The sequence below is a fragment of the Engystomops pustulosus genome, chromosome 5, assembly GCF_040894005.1.
Source record: "Engystomops pustulosus chromosome 5, aEngPut4.maternal, whole genome shotgun sequence".
Taxonomy (NCBI): domain Eukaryota; kingdom Metazoa; phylum Chordata; class Amphibia; order Anura; family Leptodactylidae; genus Engystomops; species Engystomops pustulosus.
The window spans coordinates 128,635,151-128,655,804 of NC_092415.1; the positions used below are offsets into that span (position 1 = coordinate 128,635,151).

Consider the following 20,654-nt stretch of genomic DNA (forward strand, 5'->3'; position numbering starts at 1 on the left):
TTTTAGGTCTTAGGTAGTTGTTGGTTTTTACAAACTTTCAGACTAGCAAAAATAGCTAGCCATTTACTTCTAAAATGCCTCATTTATCCACACTGTATAGAAACTACAGGTTTGGTTTTTATTGGATACACTAAACTATCTTCTTTGACATGCATATTCATCTTATTTGATGTAATAAAGTAATGTGACAGGATTGCGCCTTGGAGCACCAAACCTGCCAATTTTACATATTTTCTTTGAACATATATTCATTTGTAGAGTTTTCTTATGTTTCTCTCTAGGGAATTAGAGGTGATAATGGCCTTCCAGGACCCCGTGGATCTTTAGGTCTAAAAGGACAACAGGTTGTAAACTGAATGATTTTACACATTACAGATTTAACTTCCATCCATTAACTTAAAAGTAGACCATTGAAATAACTGAATAGTTAATTAAAAGTGAACCTGTCACCAGGAAAGTCATTCTTAGCAGGTGACAAGTTCCAATAACCTATGCAGTGTTGATTTTAAAAATTGTCTTATAATCAGGCACTGAAACTTTTTTCATCAAAATGGGGTGGTCTATTTAAAAATAATAAATGTGTACTTACCTACTCCATCACCGCTGATGTCCCGCGCCACAGCACAGGGAGCTTCCGGTCGGCGAGGTGGCCAGCTCCTCCCATCCGTCCCTATCTCTCAGCAATGTAAGCGCTGGGAGATGTGTCAGATGGGAGCTTCCGGCTGTCCGGAACAGACCTCCTCCAGCGCAGGAGATAAGCAGCGCCAGAGGAGGTAAGTACACATTAATTATTTTTAAATAGCCCGCCCCAGCCTGGCCCTAAATTATTCCTAAACTCGGATTAACCCAATTTAACCAAATGTTACACCTCCTTATAATAATACAATGGAAAAAAGCAACTGTATGTGTGAATGGACGACCACTAGATGACACTTTATATAGACAATAAAATATATATATGTATCCAGTGCAGATAATATCAATTAGACAAAAAACAGGCCAGGATATATCCTATTGAGCTGCCCCTTGAGAACTGAATGCAACATTTAGGTCTCAAGGGGCAGCTCATTAGGATATGTTGTGGCCAGGTTTTAGTCCAATTGATATAATTATTATATTATTTTTTTTATTATCTATATAAGGTGTTGTTGTCATCCAGTGGTTTTCCACACATTGAACATATATGACACACAATATCGACTTATATGATATGGATTTTTATTAAATATATGGATTTTATACAGTCACGGCCAAAAGTTTTGAGAATGATACAAATGTAAATTTTTACAAAGTCTACTGCATCAGGTTTTATAATGGCAATTTGCATATACTCCAAAATGTTATAAAGAGTGATCAGCTTAACAGCAATTAATTGCAAAGTCAATATTTGCCTAGAAAATGAACTTTTTCCCCCCAAACACATTTCAACTTCATTGCAGGCCTGCTTTAAAAGGATCAGCTAACATTGTTTCAGTGATTGCTCCATTAACACATGTGTGGGTGTTGATGAGGACAGGGCTGGAGATCAATTTGTCATGATTGAGTAAGAATCACACCACTGGACACTTTAAAAGGAGGCTGGTGCTTGGCATCATTGTTTCTCTTCTGTTAACCATGGTTATCTCTAAAGAAACACGTGAAGTCATCATTGCGCTGCACAAAACTGGCCTAACAGGGAAGAGTAACTCAGCTAGAAAGATTGCATCTCAGTCAACAATCTATCGCATCATCAAAGAATTCAAGGAGAGAGGTTCCATTGTTGCCAAAAAGGCTCCAGGGCACCCAAGAAGGACAAACAAGCGCCAGGACCGTCTCTTAAAAGTGTTTTAGCTTCGGAATTGGGCTACCAGCAGTGCAGAACTTGCTCAGGAATGGCAGCAGGCAGGTGTGAGTGCATCTGCATGCACTGTGAGGCGGAGACTCTTGGAGCAAGGCCTGGTGTCAAGGAAGGCAGCAAAGAAGCCACTTCTATCCAGAAAAAACATCAGGGACAGACTTATAATCTGCAAAAGGTACAGGGAGTGGACTGCTGAGGACTGGGTAAAGTCATTTTCTCTGATGAATCCCCTTTCTGATTGTTTGGAACATCCGGAAAACAAGACAAGGTGAGCAATACCACCAGTCTTGTCTCATGCCAACTGTAAAGCATCCTGCAACCATTCATGTGTGGGGTTGCTTCTCAGCCAAGGGAATCGGATCTCTCACAGTCTTGCCTAAAAACATATCCATGAATAAAGAATGTTACCAGAATGTCCCCCAAGAGCAACTTCTCCCAACCGCCCACGAGAAGTTTCGTGATCAACAATGCCTTTTCCAGCATGATGGAGCACCTTGCCTTAAAGCAAAGGTGATAACTAAATGGCTCAGGGAACAAAACATAGAGATTTTGGGTCCATGGCCTGGAAACTTCCCAGATCTTAATCCCATTGAGAACTTGTGGTCAATCATCAAGAGACGGGTGAACAAACATAAACCAACTGTCAATAAATCCTTTGTTACTCATAACATGATTGCACTTGTATTTCTGTATGTGATAAAAACATCACATAAAACATCACACATAAAAACCAAGGGCAACAGATCATGTGAAAATATAATATTTGTGTCATTCTCAAAACTTTTGGCCATGACTGTACAGTTCTACTTGACAAAATAAAAATAAAAACAGATATCCATTTTGATGAAAAAGTTTCAGTGCCTGATTAGACATAAGAAAATGTATATATTTATAAAGCTGAGGACACACAGTTTTATCAGAGCATGTTTCTTACAGGTTGGAACTAAGTGTCATCTCATCTCTCTACTGATTTTAAAAATGCCTTTGTCAGCATTCTAAATTATTTCAGTAGTTTATATGAGTTAATTCACATTACCTGGCTCCCTTTCAGCAGTGTCACGGGTGACCCCGCGATCCATGTCTCAGATCGCGGGTGCACACGTGCTCCGCTGTCTCTTCCCGTTGTCCCCGCTCCCCCGGTCCGGTACTTACCTCTACGGACTCCAGGCTGTAGTCTTCGGCCAGGCCGCATGCCTGTGTCGTCTGGCCGCGCGCTCCCGATGCTAGGGCGCATGCGCTGTCTGTTCAAGATTTAAAGGGCCAGCGTCCTCCTTATTGGCGCTGGCATCCCGGTTTTGCTATATAGCCTGGCAACTCCCGGCATCCCCTGCTGGGTCTTCAGGTCATTCTATTGAAGAGAAAGCCTCCCTCAGCGTTTCCAGACACCCCCATGTTCCTGTGGTGTTCCTGTGGCGCTCCCGTGTTCCAATCCTGTGGCGGTCCTGTTATCCTGTAGCGGTCCGGTTATCCTGTGGCAGCCCGGTATCCTAGTGGTCTTCCGAGGTCCTGCCAGCCGTCCATCTGAGGTCCTGCCAGCCTTCCATCCGAGGTCCTGCTAGCCATCCATCCGAGGTCCTGCTATCCTGAGGTCCTGCCATTCCGAGGTCCTGCCATTCCGAGGTCCTGCCTTCCCAAGGTCCTGTCTTCCCAAGGTCCTGCCTTCCCGAGGTCCTGCCTTCCTGTGGTCCTGCCTGCCAACTCGGGCCTAGTCGCACCCGTGGAGCGACCTGGTGGCTCCCTACCGCAGCAAGACCATACCGCTTTGCGGCGGGCTCTGGCGAAGACCAGGAGTCCACTTAGACTCCGCTCCCGGGTTGTGGCTGGCATCGTTATCTCCCGCGTTGGTCCAGGGAGCACACTGACTTTAGTCCCAAGGGACTATTCCCATACACTGTGACAAGCAGTGCGTGTTGAGTCCCAGGGTAGGGCAGCTGCAATCTGTGTGCAATGTGTATAATGTGCAGTAAACTTATATAAACTACTGAAATAATTCAGCATAGCTACTGGAACCTGTCACCAGTTAAAAATGACTTTTCTGGTGACAGGTTTGCTTTAAAAAGCGCTCATCACTAGTGCTCTCCATGGGATATCATGGCTTAAGGTGGTTTCTGAGAATCCACAAAAATGCAGAGTGGACAGGTCAAGAACCACATGTATCACTTCAGAAGCCACCCTAGGTCCTGTAACAACTTTCAATTTACTATGGCTTTCCTTTCGTTTGGACTGGAAGTGATGATATTGTGTACATTGTGCATTGTGATTTCTGCAGTCGCATTTAGCTATAAATGAAGATAAGAGGTTGCTCCAGCTTTGCTTATTTTTTTTTGTTGCTAATGTATATACAGTATATATATATATATATATATATATATATATATATATATATATTCCCAGACTTTAGTTATATTTATTTATTGTTGACTGTAAATTATTGTTATACCTTTAAAAAAAAAGCTGAATCAAACGAATTATGTAATTCAAAACAACTTATGTGTGATTTATATTTAAAGGGGGATCTAGGTCAAGAAGGGCAACGAGGATTACCAGGTGAAAGAGGAAACAAAGGGGGAGCAGTGAGTATATCATTTCATTTGTTTTGTAATTTTTCTCATTGTACTTTAGAACAAGCTTTTTAACTTTTTTTTTCATTTTAATACTATTTTTACCAGTTCACAGCAAATGGGACAGAATACAGTCATATTACATGACCAAAGGTCATTGGTAACTCAAACTCAAGGTCATATTTTGCAGATGTTCATCTTTAACCCCTTAATGACCTGGCCCTTTTTAGTTTTTTCAGTTCCATTTTTCACTCACCACCTTCAAAAATCTATAACTTTTTTATTTTTCCACATAAACAGCTCTGTGATGGCTTATTTTTTGCGTAACAAATTGTACTTAGTGACGGTATTTAATATTCCATGCCGTGTACTGGGAAGCGGGAAAAAAATTCCAAATGCATTGAAAATGGTGAAAAAACACATTTGCAACGTTTTCTTCTGGGCTTGGATTTTACAGCTTTTACTGTGCGCCCCAAATGACATGTCTACTTTATTCTTTTGGTTGGTACAATTATGGGGATACCAAATTTGTATAAGTTTTATAATGTTTACAAATATTTACAAAAATTAAAACCTCCTGTACAAATTTTTTTTTAATTTTGCCATTTTCTGGCGCCAATAACTTTTTCATACTTTGGTGTACGGAGCAGTGGGTGTTTTGATGGCGTTTTCATTGGTATAATTTTTAGGACTGTGCAACCTTTTTTTTCACTTTTTATTCATTTTTCAAAATGGCAAAAAAAACTGCTATTTTCGGTTACGAAGCAAAAACGTTATTATATTTTGATAGATCGGGCATTTTCGGTTGGGCGATACCTTAAGTGTTTATGATTTTTACTGTTTATTTATATTTATATCAGTTCTAGGGAAAGGGGGGGTGATTTGAAGTTTTAGGTTTTTTTATTATAATTATTTTTTTAAACTTTTTTTCATTTTTACTTTTACTATTTTTCAGTCTCCCTAGGGTACTTTAACTCTAGGTCTTCTGATCAATCCTATCATATGCTGTCCGCTAGCCCTCAACATGCACCGGGACCCGGCTTGCGCCTTACGGCGCAAGTCGTGAAGGGGTTAAATGATGATGTCTTTGAAGCAGAAATAGAAATAGCATGGGATATGTCAAGATGTGAATATTCTGGATTATGCAACAGATGAGATGGAGACAGAAGGAACCATATTGACTAACTATTAATTTACTGGGGAATTCCTGGAATGTCTCAAAGCTTCTTTGATGTTCATTGACATGGAGCTAGGATGTTTTATGTAGTATTCCATGTAAAGAAGCCACAGCTGGCTGATGGCAACTGTACAAACAATCTCATCTGGTGACAGTCCCGGGCACCACCTGGTGGAGGAAAGGTGGGCTGGGGCAGTGTGCTGGAGACATATATACTGGGGGAAGTGTGCTGGATACTTATATGCTGGGAGTTAATGTGCTGATTACATATATCCTGGGGGGCAGTGTTCTATACACTTATGTACTGGGAGGGAATAATTTTTATCATCTTTTTAAGCTGCCATTCTGTTTTTAAATATTTTTATTGAATAATTAGAATAATAATCTTTATTTATATAGCGGCATCATATTCCGTAGCGCTTTATACTGTAAATCACAGGAGACATATACAATATAATAATATTATATTGCATTACAGAGCACAAACAGTCATATGGAACAATTGGAGTGAGGTCCCTGCTCGCAAGATCTTACATTCTATGAGTTATGGAAGATTTTTTTCAAACAAAAGTAACAACACAGTGGGGCTCATTTACTAAGGGCTCCTCGCTGCACTTTCGTCGGGTTTCCCGACTTTTTCCGTTTTGCGCCAAATTCCGCTGGGATTTTGGCGCACCCGATCGGATTTTCTTGCGTCAGTAATCGGGAGCGTGGCCATCGGAAAACCCAACGGATTTGGAAAAACTGCAGAATTTTATAAAACAAATTGTGTCACAAAATCAATCACTCACATGCACCAGGAATAGGTTGGTGAACTCCGGTGGACCTCGGCGCAGCAGCGACACGTGGTGGACATCGGGCGCACGACCTTAGTGAATCACTGAAGACCCGAATCCTAGTCGGAGAACGTGCCGCTGGTTCGCGACAGGACCAGGTAAGTAAATCAGCCCCAGTGAGTATATAGACATAGAAAACAGTACAGCCTCTCAAGCCTAGAGACTCATATAAAAATACATTAAATAGGAAACAGACACATTCTGAAAGGCAGGAAGTAATGAAAGTAAGAGAAAGCAGCCCCCCGGCCTGGCAATGCGAGAAAGCAGGAGAGAGGGTCACATAACCAAAGCATTATGAAATCGTAGACACATAGGCAACCCAATCTTGCCACACTTTAATGAAAAGGTTTTCTTTTTCATACAACATACAATGTAATCTATTGTTAATCATTATCCAGTTAATTTTTGATTTAACCAACTGTAGGGGAATGTTTGCCTTTTTCCAGGAGGTGGCTTTTCACAGCGAGAAAGGGGTAGGGAATGAACTGATGGTGGGCATCTGTTACCCCTGGAATTGTAGCATTCAATAAAGCTTGGGTGGGGGACAGCAGCAGGTTAATCTGGTTGATAGAATGCAACATATTGAAAATCTCCAAAACCTACTCGCTTTAGGACACGCCCATAAAGCATTGGGGTGAAGCTGACTGAAACATTGTGGCTAGACGAAAGGGCATCCTGTACCATTGAACAAAGACCTTGTGTCACGGGTGTCCTGGCGATACATGCCTCGGATCGCAGGCACACCCGTGCCTATCTCTGTGGCGGCGCTGATTGGTGCTGGCACTTCCATTTTTCCATAAAGACCAACGGTTCCCTTCACTCCCAGCTGGATCTTTGCGCTCATTGCCATTGAGAAAGCTTCCATGCGTCCTAGCTGTTGTTCTCGTTTCTCCTTCGCCTGAATTTATAAAACTTAGCCTCCTTTTTCTCAATCAGTTTTTCTTTCTGTCTCTGAAACCGGTAGGCAGATTGCATAAGCAAGCCTCTTATGTCCCTCCCAGGTGGCTGAAGGAGAGGAGTCTGTAGGTTGTCTAGTATCAAAATAAAACTGGATAGCCTCTTCTACTTCTTTAGCAGTAGATGGATTAATAAGCAGAGACCCATTAAGCCTCCACGGAAATAAATTAGGATGGAACCAAAATGTCCCCATGGTGAGGGAAACCAAATCACGATCTGACCTTGAAGTCAGTAAAATCTTAGCAAATATAAGAGTATAGAGGTTTTGTGTAGGGATATGTGTAAAGATATGGTCAATCCTAAAGTAGGAAGAATGGGCTGCTGAATAATGTGTATATTTTCTAGTCCCCAGGTTACTGGTTTCCCATGCATCTACAAAATCTTGGGAGTGAAGTAATTTAGTTAAGCCCTTGTTTAGACAGGGCTTTAAGCAAAGAAGGGTTAGAGGTTTGTCTAAAATATAAGGCCAAGCTCAAGTCTCCATCCAAAATACTTTACCCACCACCCTTTACCCAGGAAATGTGGTGTTAAGACTTAAGAGTCTATGTAAAGAATGGTAATTGGCTGTCGTTGGGAGCATAGTAGTAAACAAAAGTCGCTTGGGCATCCTGAATGGATCCCTGTATCAATAAAAACCTCCTGTCTTGATCACTAAAAAGCTACGTTCTTAGACACAAAAAATGCCCACTCCTCTTTTCCTCTTATAAAGCAGTATAATTTAATGTTGTAAGATTGCAGGAACCGAAAAAGAGGTTTCAAAATTCTTCTGTACTGGATCATGCGGGGTGCCAAATTAGGGAAAATTTGGATTTCAGCTTCATGCAAGAGCACAGGGTTGATGTTCCTTGCAGCTTTCATGAGTTTTTCTTTAACTAAATAGTGCAGTTTAACAACCACGTCTCTGGGTAGGTCATCAGATATGGCCCCATGAGCTCTGTCCAGGTCATAGTATCTCGGTCATAGTATCTCGGACAAATCCGGAAGTAGAGTCTTAAAAAATTCATGGATCCCTGTCACAAACCCCAAACACCGGAGTCCAAACACGGGGTGCAACCTGCTCTACGGAGTCCCAGAATAAATCCCTTAAGCTCCGGCCGCTTCCACAAAATGGCGTCCTAACGCTAAATTTACTCCACGCAATCTCGGCACCGAGTCCAAACTGCCACTACTTATGCAAAGAAGGCCGTAGGCACCTCAACCACACAGACAATGCACACTGATGATTTACACAGCACATGCACTCACTACTTACACTATAATAAAATGATGAATTCACACAGAACATGCAATTGCTTACTACAAAGACTATGCTAAAAATGACCTCTGGTAACCTAATTCCCTTCAGAGACTCTGATTCTTTGAGGCTACAAACAGAGGCTTATTAAAGTTAACACTTTAATATACATAATAAATACAGTACACTCAAAATAAAATTGTCAGATAAAAAAAAGAAAAGTTAAAAAAAAAACAATACACATACAATACTTACAAACAGTTAGGGAAAACAGAAACAAAAGACTCTTGCTATGAAAATAGGTTGAAGTTCCTTGACCCGAGGACAGGGCATAGAGAGCGATCCAGCGGTAAAAAAATTCCAAATGCAGTGAAATTGGTGAAAAACCGCATTTGCGACGTTTTCTTGTGGGCTCGGATTTTACGGCTTTCACTGTGCTCCCCAAATGACATGTCTACTTTATTCTTTGGGTTGGTACAATCACAGTGATAGTGACATTTGTATAGGTTTTATAATGTTTTCATACATTTCCAAAAAACTGGCGCTAATAATTTTTTCATACTTTGGTGTACGGAGCTGTGGGTGGTGTCATTTTGTGTCACTTTTGACAACATTTTTAATGCTACCATTTTAAGAGTGTATGACCCTTTGATCACTTTTTATAGAATTTTTTAATATTTTTCCAAATGGCAAAGAAATGCCATTTTTGACTTTGGGCGCTATTTTCTGTTAAGGGGTTAAACGCAGTGAAAATTTTTTGATATATTAGCCATTTTTGGACGCGGCGATACCTAATGCTTTTGTGATTTTTACTGTTTATTTATATTTATATCAGTTCTAGGAATTTGAATTTTTGGTTTTTTATTATAATTTTTTTAAAACTTTTTTTATTTAGATTTTGACTATTTTCAGACTCCCTAGGGTTCTTTAACCCTAGGTTGTTTGATTTATCCTACCATCACTACTGCACAGCTTGCGTTCTCCTATATCACAAAGAGCATGGAGTGCAGAGAATACAGCTAGAAGCCACAGAGAATGTAAGCTCCTGCACAGCAGGTACTGGAAACTTCCATGTATCCATGCAGGGAGAAGTGGAGGGTCCGCTCCTTGTACTACAGACACAGCATTCAACTCTGTCTTCATCCTAGAGACGCAGATAGAGTTGAAAGCTGGGGACTGGACCCTTCAAAGTCACGGGGCACCAGAGCCACCACTACCCCTGCCCCCTGATAGCTATGCCTCAGCTATGAGGTATGATACTTCCCTGGAGAGCACAGAAATCCTTTGTTGTGAGGTAACAAAATCATATGACTTTCCATGGAGTTCAGACAAGCTAATGGCATTATTTGCCAACCTCCGCCACTTTTGTGGATCTGCAAATACACTGCAAAGTGACAAACATACAGTTTTTGCTGCCATACAGCTCAAACTCTTTTGACACTCGAGACCCGAAAAAGGGCAAGACACTAGTAGTTTGCAGCTATAGGAAACATATAGGATAAACATATTTGTTTACAAGAGGTCTTAGGCTGGGGACACACAGATTTGAATAGCTATAGAATTTCTGGCATAATCCAGCCCAACTAAAATGTTTTCTGTCTGTGTTTTGAGCCACCATTCTGATGCAGAAGAGGGCACAGTTAAAGCATTTGTATTACAAAGGTTGAATTTCTTCACCCTGGCATTTTTTATTTCAGGGATTTCCAGGATTTCCTGGCTCGAGAGGTCCACCTGGAGAGATTGGTGTAGTGGGTGAGAAAGTAAGTTATATTGATTTAGATAAATATGTATATATGTTGAGTGTATAGATAAGATATGTGTATAGAGAAATATCCATCAGTGATAAATTTTCCAATTTAAGACTTATTATTCTTCAAAAGATGCTTTCTAACTGGAAGAAAATCAGGTCAAAAGTGAGGATTGGTTGGAGCACAAGGTCAGCTAATGGCTGCATGATTAAAAAATAACTTATATTTACCACTCTCCCAATCTCCCATGGTACTGCCCATTACTGCTTCTGTTAGTTTCAGTGCAGTAGCAGGATCTCAGCTGTAGCTGTGCATCATACTTATAAACAGAAACCGGCAGTGACAGGGAAAAAGAGAAGAGGGAGAGAGGTGTGTACAAGTTCTTTTTTATTTTAAAGTCCCCTTTCCCAACCATATATAAAATGATTCATATTCCTTGATAACCATTTTAACTTTTTTATACACTACTGCTCAAAAGTTTGGGGTCACTTAGAAATTTCCTTTCACATTTTCAACAAAGCAAACATAAATGAATGATACATACACTCTCTACATTGTTTTATATGACTATTCTAGCTGCAATCATCTGGTTTTAATGCAATATTTACATAGGTGTATATAGACCCATTTCCAACAAGCATCACTTCAGTGGTTTAATGCTACAATGGGGGCTGTCAATATCAGTGGTAGTGGATCCCCTGTACCACTGCGGACAATGCCGTAAGCCGGAACCTGGGACCGGAGTCTAAGTGGTACCCGTTTTCACCAGAGCCCGCCGCAAAGCAGGTTGGACTTGTTGCGGCGTGGTACCACCAGGTCGTTCCACAGGTGTGACTTTGTCCATGGTGGCTGCCAAGGCGAAGTACCGAATCGTCAGGCAAACTCATGGCCAGAGATAGGCAGCAGGTCGAGACAGGAAGCACAAGATCGGAGTCGGGGACGTAGCGGAAGGACAGGACAGGCAGCACAGGATCGGAGTCAATAACGGCACCGGGGTGACAACGGGAATTCAGAAAGACAGCAAAACGCATGGAATAGCTTTCTCAGGGGCACTAGGCACAAAGATCCAGAGAGGAATGCTGGGAGAGCCGTTTTTTGTCAATTTCCTGGAAATGGCTAATGCCATTTAGGAGGTGGGGACGCGTGCGCCGGGGTGCCGGATCAGGAACGCGGACAGGTAAGGCATGGAGGGGAGCCAGGGACCACAGAGAGGCATGGGTCACGGGGGCACCTGTGACAGGGGCTCATTTACTAAGAGTGGCAGAGTGCACTTTTGTCAGACTGTTTGACTTTTTTGGGGATTGCACGGCTTGAACAAGTATTTAACAGGTGTCTGCGCTGGGATTTCAGCGCACACTATCGTTTTTTTTTTTTGGCTCAGCTGTGCTGGCTTCCATGCAACACAAATTGGGGGGTGTGCCGTCGGACGATCCGACTGATTTGGACTCAGCACGATATTTAACTTTCAAATTGTGTCGCAAGCTAATGATGGTGAACTCTGTCAGACCTGAGTGGGGAAGCAACACATGCAGGTTATCAGGCACACAATCTTTCGGTAAACTCCAGGGACAGGGTAAGTAAATGTGTTTGTTAACTGTGTAAGAATGCTAATGGTTGTTTAGAAAATGCTTTTTCAAGTATGAAAGCACAGCTGAAAACAGTTTGGTTGATTAGAGAAGCTGTAACTAAACTTCCTTTGAGGTGTTTGAGAAGTGTAGCATCATATTTGTTTGTTCTATGGAACTCTCATAATAGCCAGAAAAAAAGAACTTTCATGTGAAACTCGACAGTCTATTCTTGTTCTTAGAAATGAAGGCCATTCCAAGCAACAACTTGCCAAAAAACTGAAGATTTCCTACAACGGCGTGTACTACTCCCTCCCTAAGCAGAGTAGAAAGAGAAGTGGGAGGCCCCGATGCACAACTAAGCAACAAGACAAGTACATTAGAGTCTCTAGTTTGAGAAACCAATCCCTCTCAGGCCCTCAACTGGCAGCTTCATTAAATAGTACCTGCGAAACACCAGTGTTAACCTCTACATTGAAGAGGCCACTACAAGATGCTGCCCTTCAGGGCAGAGTAGCAAAGAAAAAAGCCATATCTGAGACTGACTAATAAAAGGAGAAAATTAATATAGGTAAATGAACACAGACATTGGACAGAGGAAGATTGGGAAAAAAAAGTGTTATGGACAGACGAATCTTAGTTTGAGGATCACACAGAAGAAAATTTGTGAGATGCATAACAACTGGAGGTTATGTTATAGTCTGGGGTTGCTTTGGTTGCTTTGCTTTGGATTTTGAATAAAGAAGGCTATCATTTAGCTTGATTGGATCCAGTTTCATCCTACAACAGGACAATAATCCAAAGTACACCTTCAAACTATTTAGGGAAGAAACAGACAGCTGGTATTCTATCTGTAATGGCCCATCAAGCTAATCCAAATTGTCAGAGGGGCTTCTGGAAGCATGAGGTGAAATTTCTCCAGATCACCTCAGCAAATTAACAGATAGGTCTGCAATGCTGTATTTGCATCACGGGAGCATTCTTGCAAACTTTGAAGGAGAAAATTATTCTTTCAAATGAAAAAAAAAATATTTCAAACCTTGCCAATGTCTGGACTATATTGTCTATTCTTGTTGCAACTCATTTGAGAATGGAGAACACAAAATTGTCTGAATGATTCCAAACTTTTGAGCGGTAGTGTATCTTTTTATGTAAATGTAAGCATGATATCAGAGGCTCATTAAGTATTTATTTGGAAAACAATAATCAAATTTAATATTCAAAATGATTCATCTACATACAACACAATACCCTCCTAATAAGTCATTGGTGCCAGAATGTCCAGGTAAATTCTTCTACATTCTGCCTTTAGTTGAACGGCTGGAGGAGGGCACATTTCAAACGCCTATATCACCTGAACCCTTGCACCTAGATAAAAAATGCTAGTGTCATATTAAACAGCAGATTTTTTTTAAATATGATATATGGATTGTATATGGATGTCTAACAGAACAGGAGATATCCACTCTTGCAGTTACAATCAGCAATAGAAAGCTATACATAAAAATCTACTTTTTTAGTACAAATTCAGGAGTTCTGGAGATATAGCCATTTGAAGTTGGCTACTGTCATAACGTATATAAACATCCTTTTGGCAATCTGTCACAGTAGGAGCTGACATATATTTAAATAGAGCAGTTATGGCTTAAAATAATATGTGCCTAAAAAGACCTACAATATAACTGGAAGAATTTATTAAAACTGGCCTCCTAAACCCCAGTGTTAACCCACACTTAAACCTCAACACCCTCTCCCATGCCGGTGCAAAGATGCCCAGATCCAGCCTCTAAGTAAATGCGGACACAATCTCCGCCTGGTAAGACCTATTTATGTTCGAGCTCCTGCCAATTTTCACCCTGCAGAGTGGAAAAGGCTTAACTTTGGCAGGGAGGGGAAGATTTACATGCCTTCTCTTTCAGAAAACTGATGGAGAAGGCATAGTTAATTTCCCCCAATATGTCTTTGAGTCATATAATAGTCCTCAAAGGACCACTATTCGAAGTTTTTCCATAAGATATATCTATATTTATTAAGGGGGTTGTAGTGTTTTCCACTACATACACTTGCAAGATTATTGTGTAGTTGTCACAGCCACACCCGTGATCCCCGGTACGGATCACACGTACACCCGTGCCCTTCCCTGCGGCGCGGTAACCCCCCAGCCCGGACTTACCTCTCCAACGCTCCTGCTTCCCGATCAGGCCGCAATCCAGCTGCCTGACTAGGCTGCGCGCGTTCTCGCTCACCAGGGATCGCACGTGCGAGCTGGCTCTCCTAGACTTAAGCGTCCTCCTGATTGGAGTTTGTTAATCTGGCCTCACCCTTATAATCCGGCACCTCTGTTCCTGACTCGCCAGAACTTCAGTTCAGCATTGTTCCTGTAAGTGAAAGCCCTATCTTCTGTGCCTAAAGGAACTTCCGTACCAAGCTTCCCTAAGCTGTTCCTGTACTGGCATGAGATAGTTTCCAGTGTTCGCATATGCTCCAGTGTGTCTTCAGCGTTTCCAGATGCCTGCATGTCTTCAGTGTGTCCTCAGCGTTTCCAGGCGCCTCCATGTCTTCAGCGTTTCCTGACGCCTCCGTGTCTTCAGAGTGCATTCAGCGTTTCCAGAAGCCTCCGTGTCTCCTGTGTTTCTTCAAGCACCTGTCCATTCCTGTTTGCCTGGGTCGTGTGCTAGCTCCTGCCTGCTTGCCTGCCGTGAGTTCCAGCTCATCCTTCCAAGCCGTATTCCTGCTGTCATCCTAGGCTCAGACTGTGTCCTGCTACCCCTGTTTACCTGGCTGCCACCGCTGGCTTAGTCGCACCCGTGGAACGACCTGGTGGCACCCCGCCGTAGCAAGACCATCACGCTTTGCGGCGGGCTCTGGTGAAGACCAGGTGCCACTTAGACTCCGGTCCCGGGTTGAGGCTAGCTCCATCACCTCCTGCAGTGGTCCAGAGGGTCCACTGGTCCACAGACTCCTCCTCCCAGACTCTTCCCACAGAGACATTAGTTCTGTTGTCTGTGGACAGTAGTCCTCGTTTAATGGAAGAAAACCCCACAAAATAACTCTGACAAAAGTAAAAATAAATAAAATTTCTATGAAAATGATCAAATGAAAGGCAGGCATTGCTTGTCAACCACGCTTCAACAGAATTTAAAAAATGTGAGCACAGCTACTCGCTGTGCTGTTTGGTGACATGGACCACAGGCGGCAAAGGAAAGAGTTGTTTCAGGAGCTTAGAATAAAATTTATGGACAATAATGTAAAGGTAAAGGTTATAAGACCATCTCAAAGCAGCTTTATGTTCCTGTAACTATAATTGCACATATTATTAAAAATTTAAGATCAATGAGAGTGTAACCAACTTCCCAGGATGTTGCCACAGGAGGAAAATTGATGATATATCGAAGAGACATATTATACAAATGGTAACAAAACAGCCCAGAAAAACTACAGAGATTAAAGGTGAACTTCAAGCTCAAGGAACATCAGTGTCAGATCGCATCATCCATCGTTGTTTTAGTTAAAGTGGGCTTAATGGGAGATGACCAATGAGGACATCATTACTAAAAACAAATCATTAAAAAAGCAAGAATGGAATTCGCGAAACTGCCTGTTGACAAGCCAATGTTAGGTCTGGTCTCAAGTCCACAAGTGCAGTGAGTATATTGGATGGAAATCTAAGTCTTAAATAGTTTTTGGAGCTCGTAACCAAGATGCAATCACAGACAGGAAGCTAGTCTGAGCAAATGGCACGTTTTATTTGAACAGATGGTTGTCTTTTATACACATCAGAATAGGTGTACATCATACATAATCTTAACAAAGGTGTGTAACGAACTAATCTTCACTGAAAAGATGTTAGATTACTTTTCAGAGTGTTATTAAACATTTCATCAGAAATGTTTAACCATTTGGCGCTCTGGGTCCGATATATTGGATCCTGGCCGATGGGGTTTAATGCTCAGCATCTGATATATCAGACTCGAAACTAATGCCGAGATCGGAGCTGAACTGGCATCATAAAACACAGGGTGTCAGCTGACACTCCAGTGTAACACTCGCGGTCAGAGCGAGTAACTTCCATGCTGGTGGTCTCTGGCCCATAATCTCTCTACCCACGTCGTCTTAAGGCGTGCTGTAATGGCAGTCCTGAGGTCTAGTCAGGACCACAGGACTGTCAGCAGGCAGTGCCTATAAGAACCCGTTTGTGACTGGATCTTAAAGGCACAATGTCTGCCATACGTCAGTATTACTGTTAGGATTGGGTAACACAAAAGACAGGGGATAGTGTGCCCTGAGCTTGCCCCAACCTCTGTCCCTTCCTATAGCCCCCCCACGCTAAACCGTGGGGCGACTACTTGAAGACTCGAAATACACTGATAAGTGTGGGAAGGGAAACACAAACAGACTGACAAACATAAAACACAAAAGAATAGTAAACTAGCCGGATTCACAACGAGAGGGTACGTCAATAGCAAAATCAGTAGGCAAAGTGTCAATGTCAAAAAACGAGCCGAGGTCACAACGATACAGATACAGATACAGAGCAAGTCAAACCTAATGCTGAGAGCGAGTGGAGAAGGGATTTCAAACACTGGCACAGGTGACTAGTGAAGCTGCAATTTATGCAGCCAGGACTCCACCTCCAGAACCTGATAGGAGCTGGACAGCTTCTGGGAATTAACCCCTCATGGTGCAGAACAACCAGGCACCATGCAGAGGTACCACAAGTCCCAGCAGTTCCGAACACAACTCCTAGACAGCGCGAGATCTTAGCAGCCGCTGCCCGGGACGAGAGGTGGAGTCTGCACGGATACTCGCCGGGGGTCGGAGAACGCTGCTGGCACCAGCAGAAGAACCAGAAGTCCCAGCATTCTCCCTAGCGACCCTGACAATTACGGCTTATTATCAAGAACAAGCAGATGATTGATTGTTCATGTCCCAGGGTGGAAGAAATAAAAGTAAAAAAAAAATGTTATTCAATAAAAAAATACATTAGTAAATTAATTAAAATGCCCAAAATCCCCATTAACACATAAAATGACATATAATGTGAAAAAGTTCAAAATCATAACACAATCCCCACTTATATAGTATCACCGCATCCGTAACAACGCATAGAATCAAAATAAATTATTATTAAACCTGCATCATGAACGCCATAAAAAACTGTCAAATACTTGCTAAAAACTATGATTTTTTTCTATTTCATCCCACAAAAAAATGCAACAAAAAGTGATAAACAAAACATATCTACTAGAATTATACTGATGTAAAGTACTACATGTCCCACAAAAAAACAAGCCATCAACCAGCTCTGTAGACAAAGTAAAAATGTTATGCCGCTTGGAAGACAGCAAAACTATGGTATAACACCATTGTACTGACCCATAGAATACGATTTTTGCAGGGCTTCCCTACAACAATTAACCGCCACACATGGGGTGTCTCCATACTGAGGAGAAATGGCAAAACAAATTTTAAGATGGGTTTTCCTTTTTTATCTTTTGCGAATATGTAAATTTTAGTGCTATATGAACGTATTACCGAAAAAATTAGACCACTCTAAAAATCTCCATTTTGATTACTATGAATATTTCAAGGGGTTAACGATTTTCCTAAAATCTGTTTCTGATAGGTTGAGGGGGGCAGATTTGAAAATGGGTTAAGATATAGGGTGTTTCTAATATTATATTTTTCACATTTCATTAAAAACAATGATCCTCAAAAAAGTCAATTCTGAAATCTCCTTGAAAATACGGACAAACCAATGTTCAATTTAAAAGCTGTGTGACCTCAAAACACATTTCAAAAATTATGAAAATGTAAAGCAGACATATTGGAAATGTTATTCAGCAACTTATTTACTGTATATACTTGAGTATAAGCCGACCCAAGTATAAACTGAGACCCTTAATTTTACCACCAAAAACTGGGAAAACCTATTGACGCGAGTATAAGCCTCCTCCAGCCCCCTGTAGTATACATGTTAAATATCAATATAAGTAGATATTTCTTGCAATTCCTAATATGAGAATTAGGAACCACGATGATGAGCAATGTTTCAAAAAATCAGAAGCGATCCTTCGTTCCAGATGTAAAGTAAAAAGCATTTAATGGACATCAATAAAAATAAAGTAACAATATACAATTCGAATGAAAAGTATAAATTAAAATAAAGATTCAAAAAGTAAAATAAAGATGAAATTAAAGAAACCTGGTGTGGAGCAAAGCTTGAGAGAGTGAAGAGTCTTTGTGTTGAGTGGAGACAAAGAGACAAAAGACTGATGTTGATGTCCAATGATGTCTCTCTCCTACTCACCCTCTCTCACACACAGTCTCCCCCAGTCACAAGTATGGTAACTCTTTATACACAAACTAACATTTCCCAAATGAATATTCCCAATCTCCTATTGGTTCATGTTAGTCCGTATACCATCTGAGGACCATAGATGATCTCATTCAAGTTCATAAATATGTAAACTTAAACTAATTAACTTATATATACATATGCTATTAACATATAGATGCGCTATTATAAAGGTTGCCTCATCTGGCAGATAATAATGTACCATGACAAGCCAAGATAAATGACAATAGTTCAGTATAATAAAGGAATTTACATTTAACCAAAGGCAACTGACCATATACCATCTGCCTTTAAGTACAATGGAATATCCCCAACTATCTCATTCATTATGTCTATGATTCCCAATATAAAGCATATCAATATATTATACATAAACCTACATTCTACTACTGATACAATAATAACATAATACTATCATGTATTTATATTTGTTCATCTTGAATGAATGTTTATCCTACATGAATACTTTTAAGAATAACAGAATATCATATACGTGTAATCATATGGTCTCACCCTATGCTAAAGTCATTTTAATGATATTAATATTTTACATTTCCCCCTGATTATGATTAAATACCAATTTTATCATAACCTTCTATCCTAAAAAGATTCATTCATCATTCATGTCTCATTCGTATCTCATACATTACCAAGAGACCATACTTTAACGTTTGTTGATACTTGTCATTTCCGATTCTATATTCATGATTGGATTAACATGCTGTATCCTACCAAACATTTCTTTTATAATTATATCACCCTTAGATATTTCTTGTTTTATCTCACTATAAAACTTTCTTATTCTACACATTAAAAAAAACTTGGTATAAAATGCATACTAAAACTATAAAAAGCATAATAACTATAGGATTTGATAAAATATTCACAACTGCTGACTTTGCAGAATGATTTGTCCACTTATTGATTGACTTCTTAAACTTAATCCACATCGGAATTTCTGATAAAGAATTGTGACAGTAAATTATCAATGAGAAATTATTCTCCGTGGAAATAATTGTTCTTGCATTTGTGAAAATTAAACGATTCTGACACCATAACAGTTGTAAAACACATCAATAAAAGTTCCATCTTCTTTGGATGACTTGTTTCCGTTTAAGATGGATTCTTGGAACTTCTGATTTCTTTGTCCAAAGAAATTACAAGTCTTTTTGATTGAAGTTTGTGTTCCTGCAAAAATAGCAGTATCATTACTTTGAAACAAACAATTTACATTGATCTACATGTACCCAGAATTTCTGCTGTCTACGAGCATTCTTTATCATGTTTGACGTTCTTTGTACTTGTATCATCACTTGTCCCATTGTGTCAATTATTTCAAAGGGACCTTCCCAATTGCTTACACAAGGTCCACTCTTCCTAAAAGTTTTGATCATAACAAATGTTCCTTTCACAAATTTGGAAGAATAAGGTGGTACCATATGCTGCATGCAAGATGCTGCATGTGGGAGAATTGATTTTAAGTTCTCCTGCAATAACTGCAACCACCTTGACCTCGCTATTGCATCTTTCTGTGGAGTTGATAAAAATGGTTCATGTGGGTAAATCAATGACATTTTCCTTCCTGTCATTAACTCAAATGGAGTATACTGAGTTGTAGAAGAAACTGTTCCTCTGATGCTCATGAGTACAAACGGTATAGCATCTACCCAAGTGTTTCCTTTATCCAGTAACATCTTTGCTATTCTAGTCTTGATTGTTCTATTCATCCTTTCCACAATTCCAGTGGATTGAGGATGATATGCCACATGATATCTTTGCCTAATTCCTAGAATAGAACATACAGCTTGCATCACTTTACCAGTAAAATGGCTTCCTCTGTCAGAAGAAATCAACTTTGGGAACCCCCAAGTACAAAACACATGATTAATCAATACTTTGGCTGTAGACAAAGCATTGTCTTTCCTGACCCATTCTTCAAACTTCAACCCATTTTGAAAACACATCTACCACAACTAGAGCATACCTGAGACCATGTTTACCTGACGGTAAAGGACCTATGTAATCAATCTGAAGGGATTACCATGGACCATCTGCAGGCGCAATTCTTAGAATTGGAGGTTTCTGTCCTTTAGGCCTTGGATTCACTTGAGCACAAATGAGACATGACTGAACAACTTCTTGTACAGTGTCTTCCATTTTGTCCCAATAGAATTTCTCCTTGAGAACTTCCAGCAACCTTTGCTGACCCAAGTGACCTAAACTCTCATGATTATAACGGGTGAATTCAACTTCCAAGTGTTTGGGTACAACTGGACGTAAATGGCCTTGTGAGTCATAACATAACACACAGTTTTCACAAACAAAGGGATGTGTCATATTAACCTTAGAGGATCCTTTGCTTATTCCTCTATGAACGATGG

General features: G+C 40.6%; 1 protein-coding gene across 1 annotated transcript in view; it reads left to right on the forward strand.

The window, feature by feature from the left end:
• Nucleotides 1-20,654, forward strand: part of LOC140133190 (uncharacterized) — a 437,171-nt gene that overhangs the window by 274,428 nt on the left and 142,089 nt on the right. Inside the window, exons 16-18 of the mRNA XM_072153006.1 lie at nt 282-344; nt 4,348-4,410; nt 10,300-10,362. Coding sequence (XP_072009107.1) covers nt 282-344; nt 4,348-4,410; nt 10,300-10,362 — 189 coding nt within the window. The remainder of the gene's footprint in view (nt 1-281; nt 345-4,347; nt 4,411-10,299; nt 10,363-20,654) is intronic.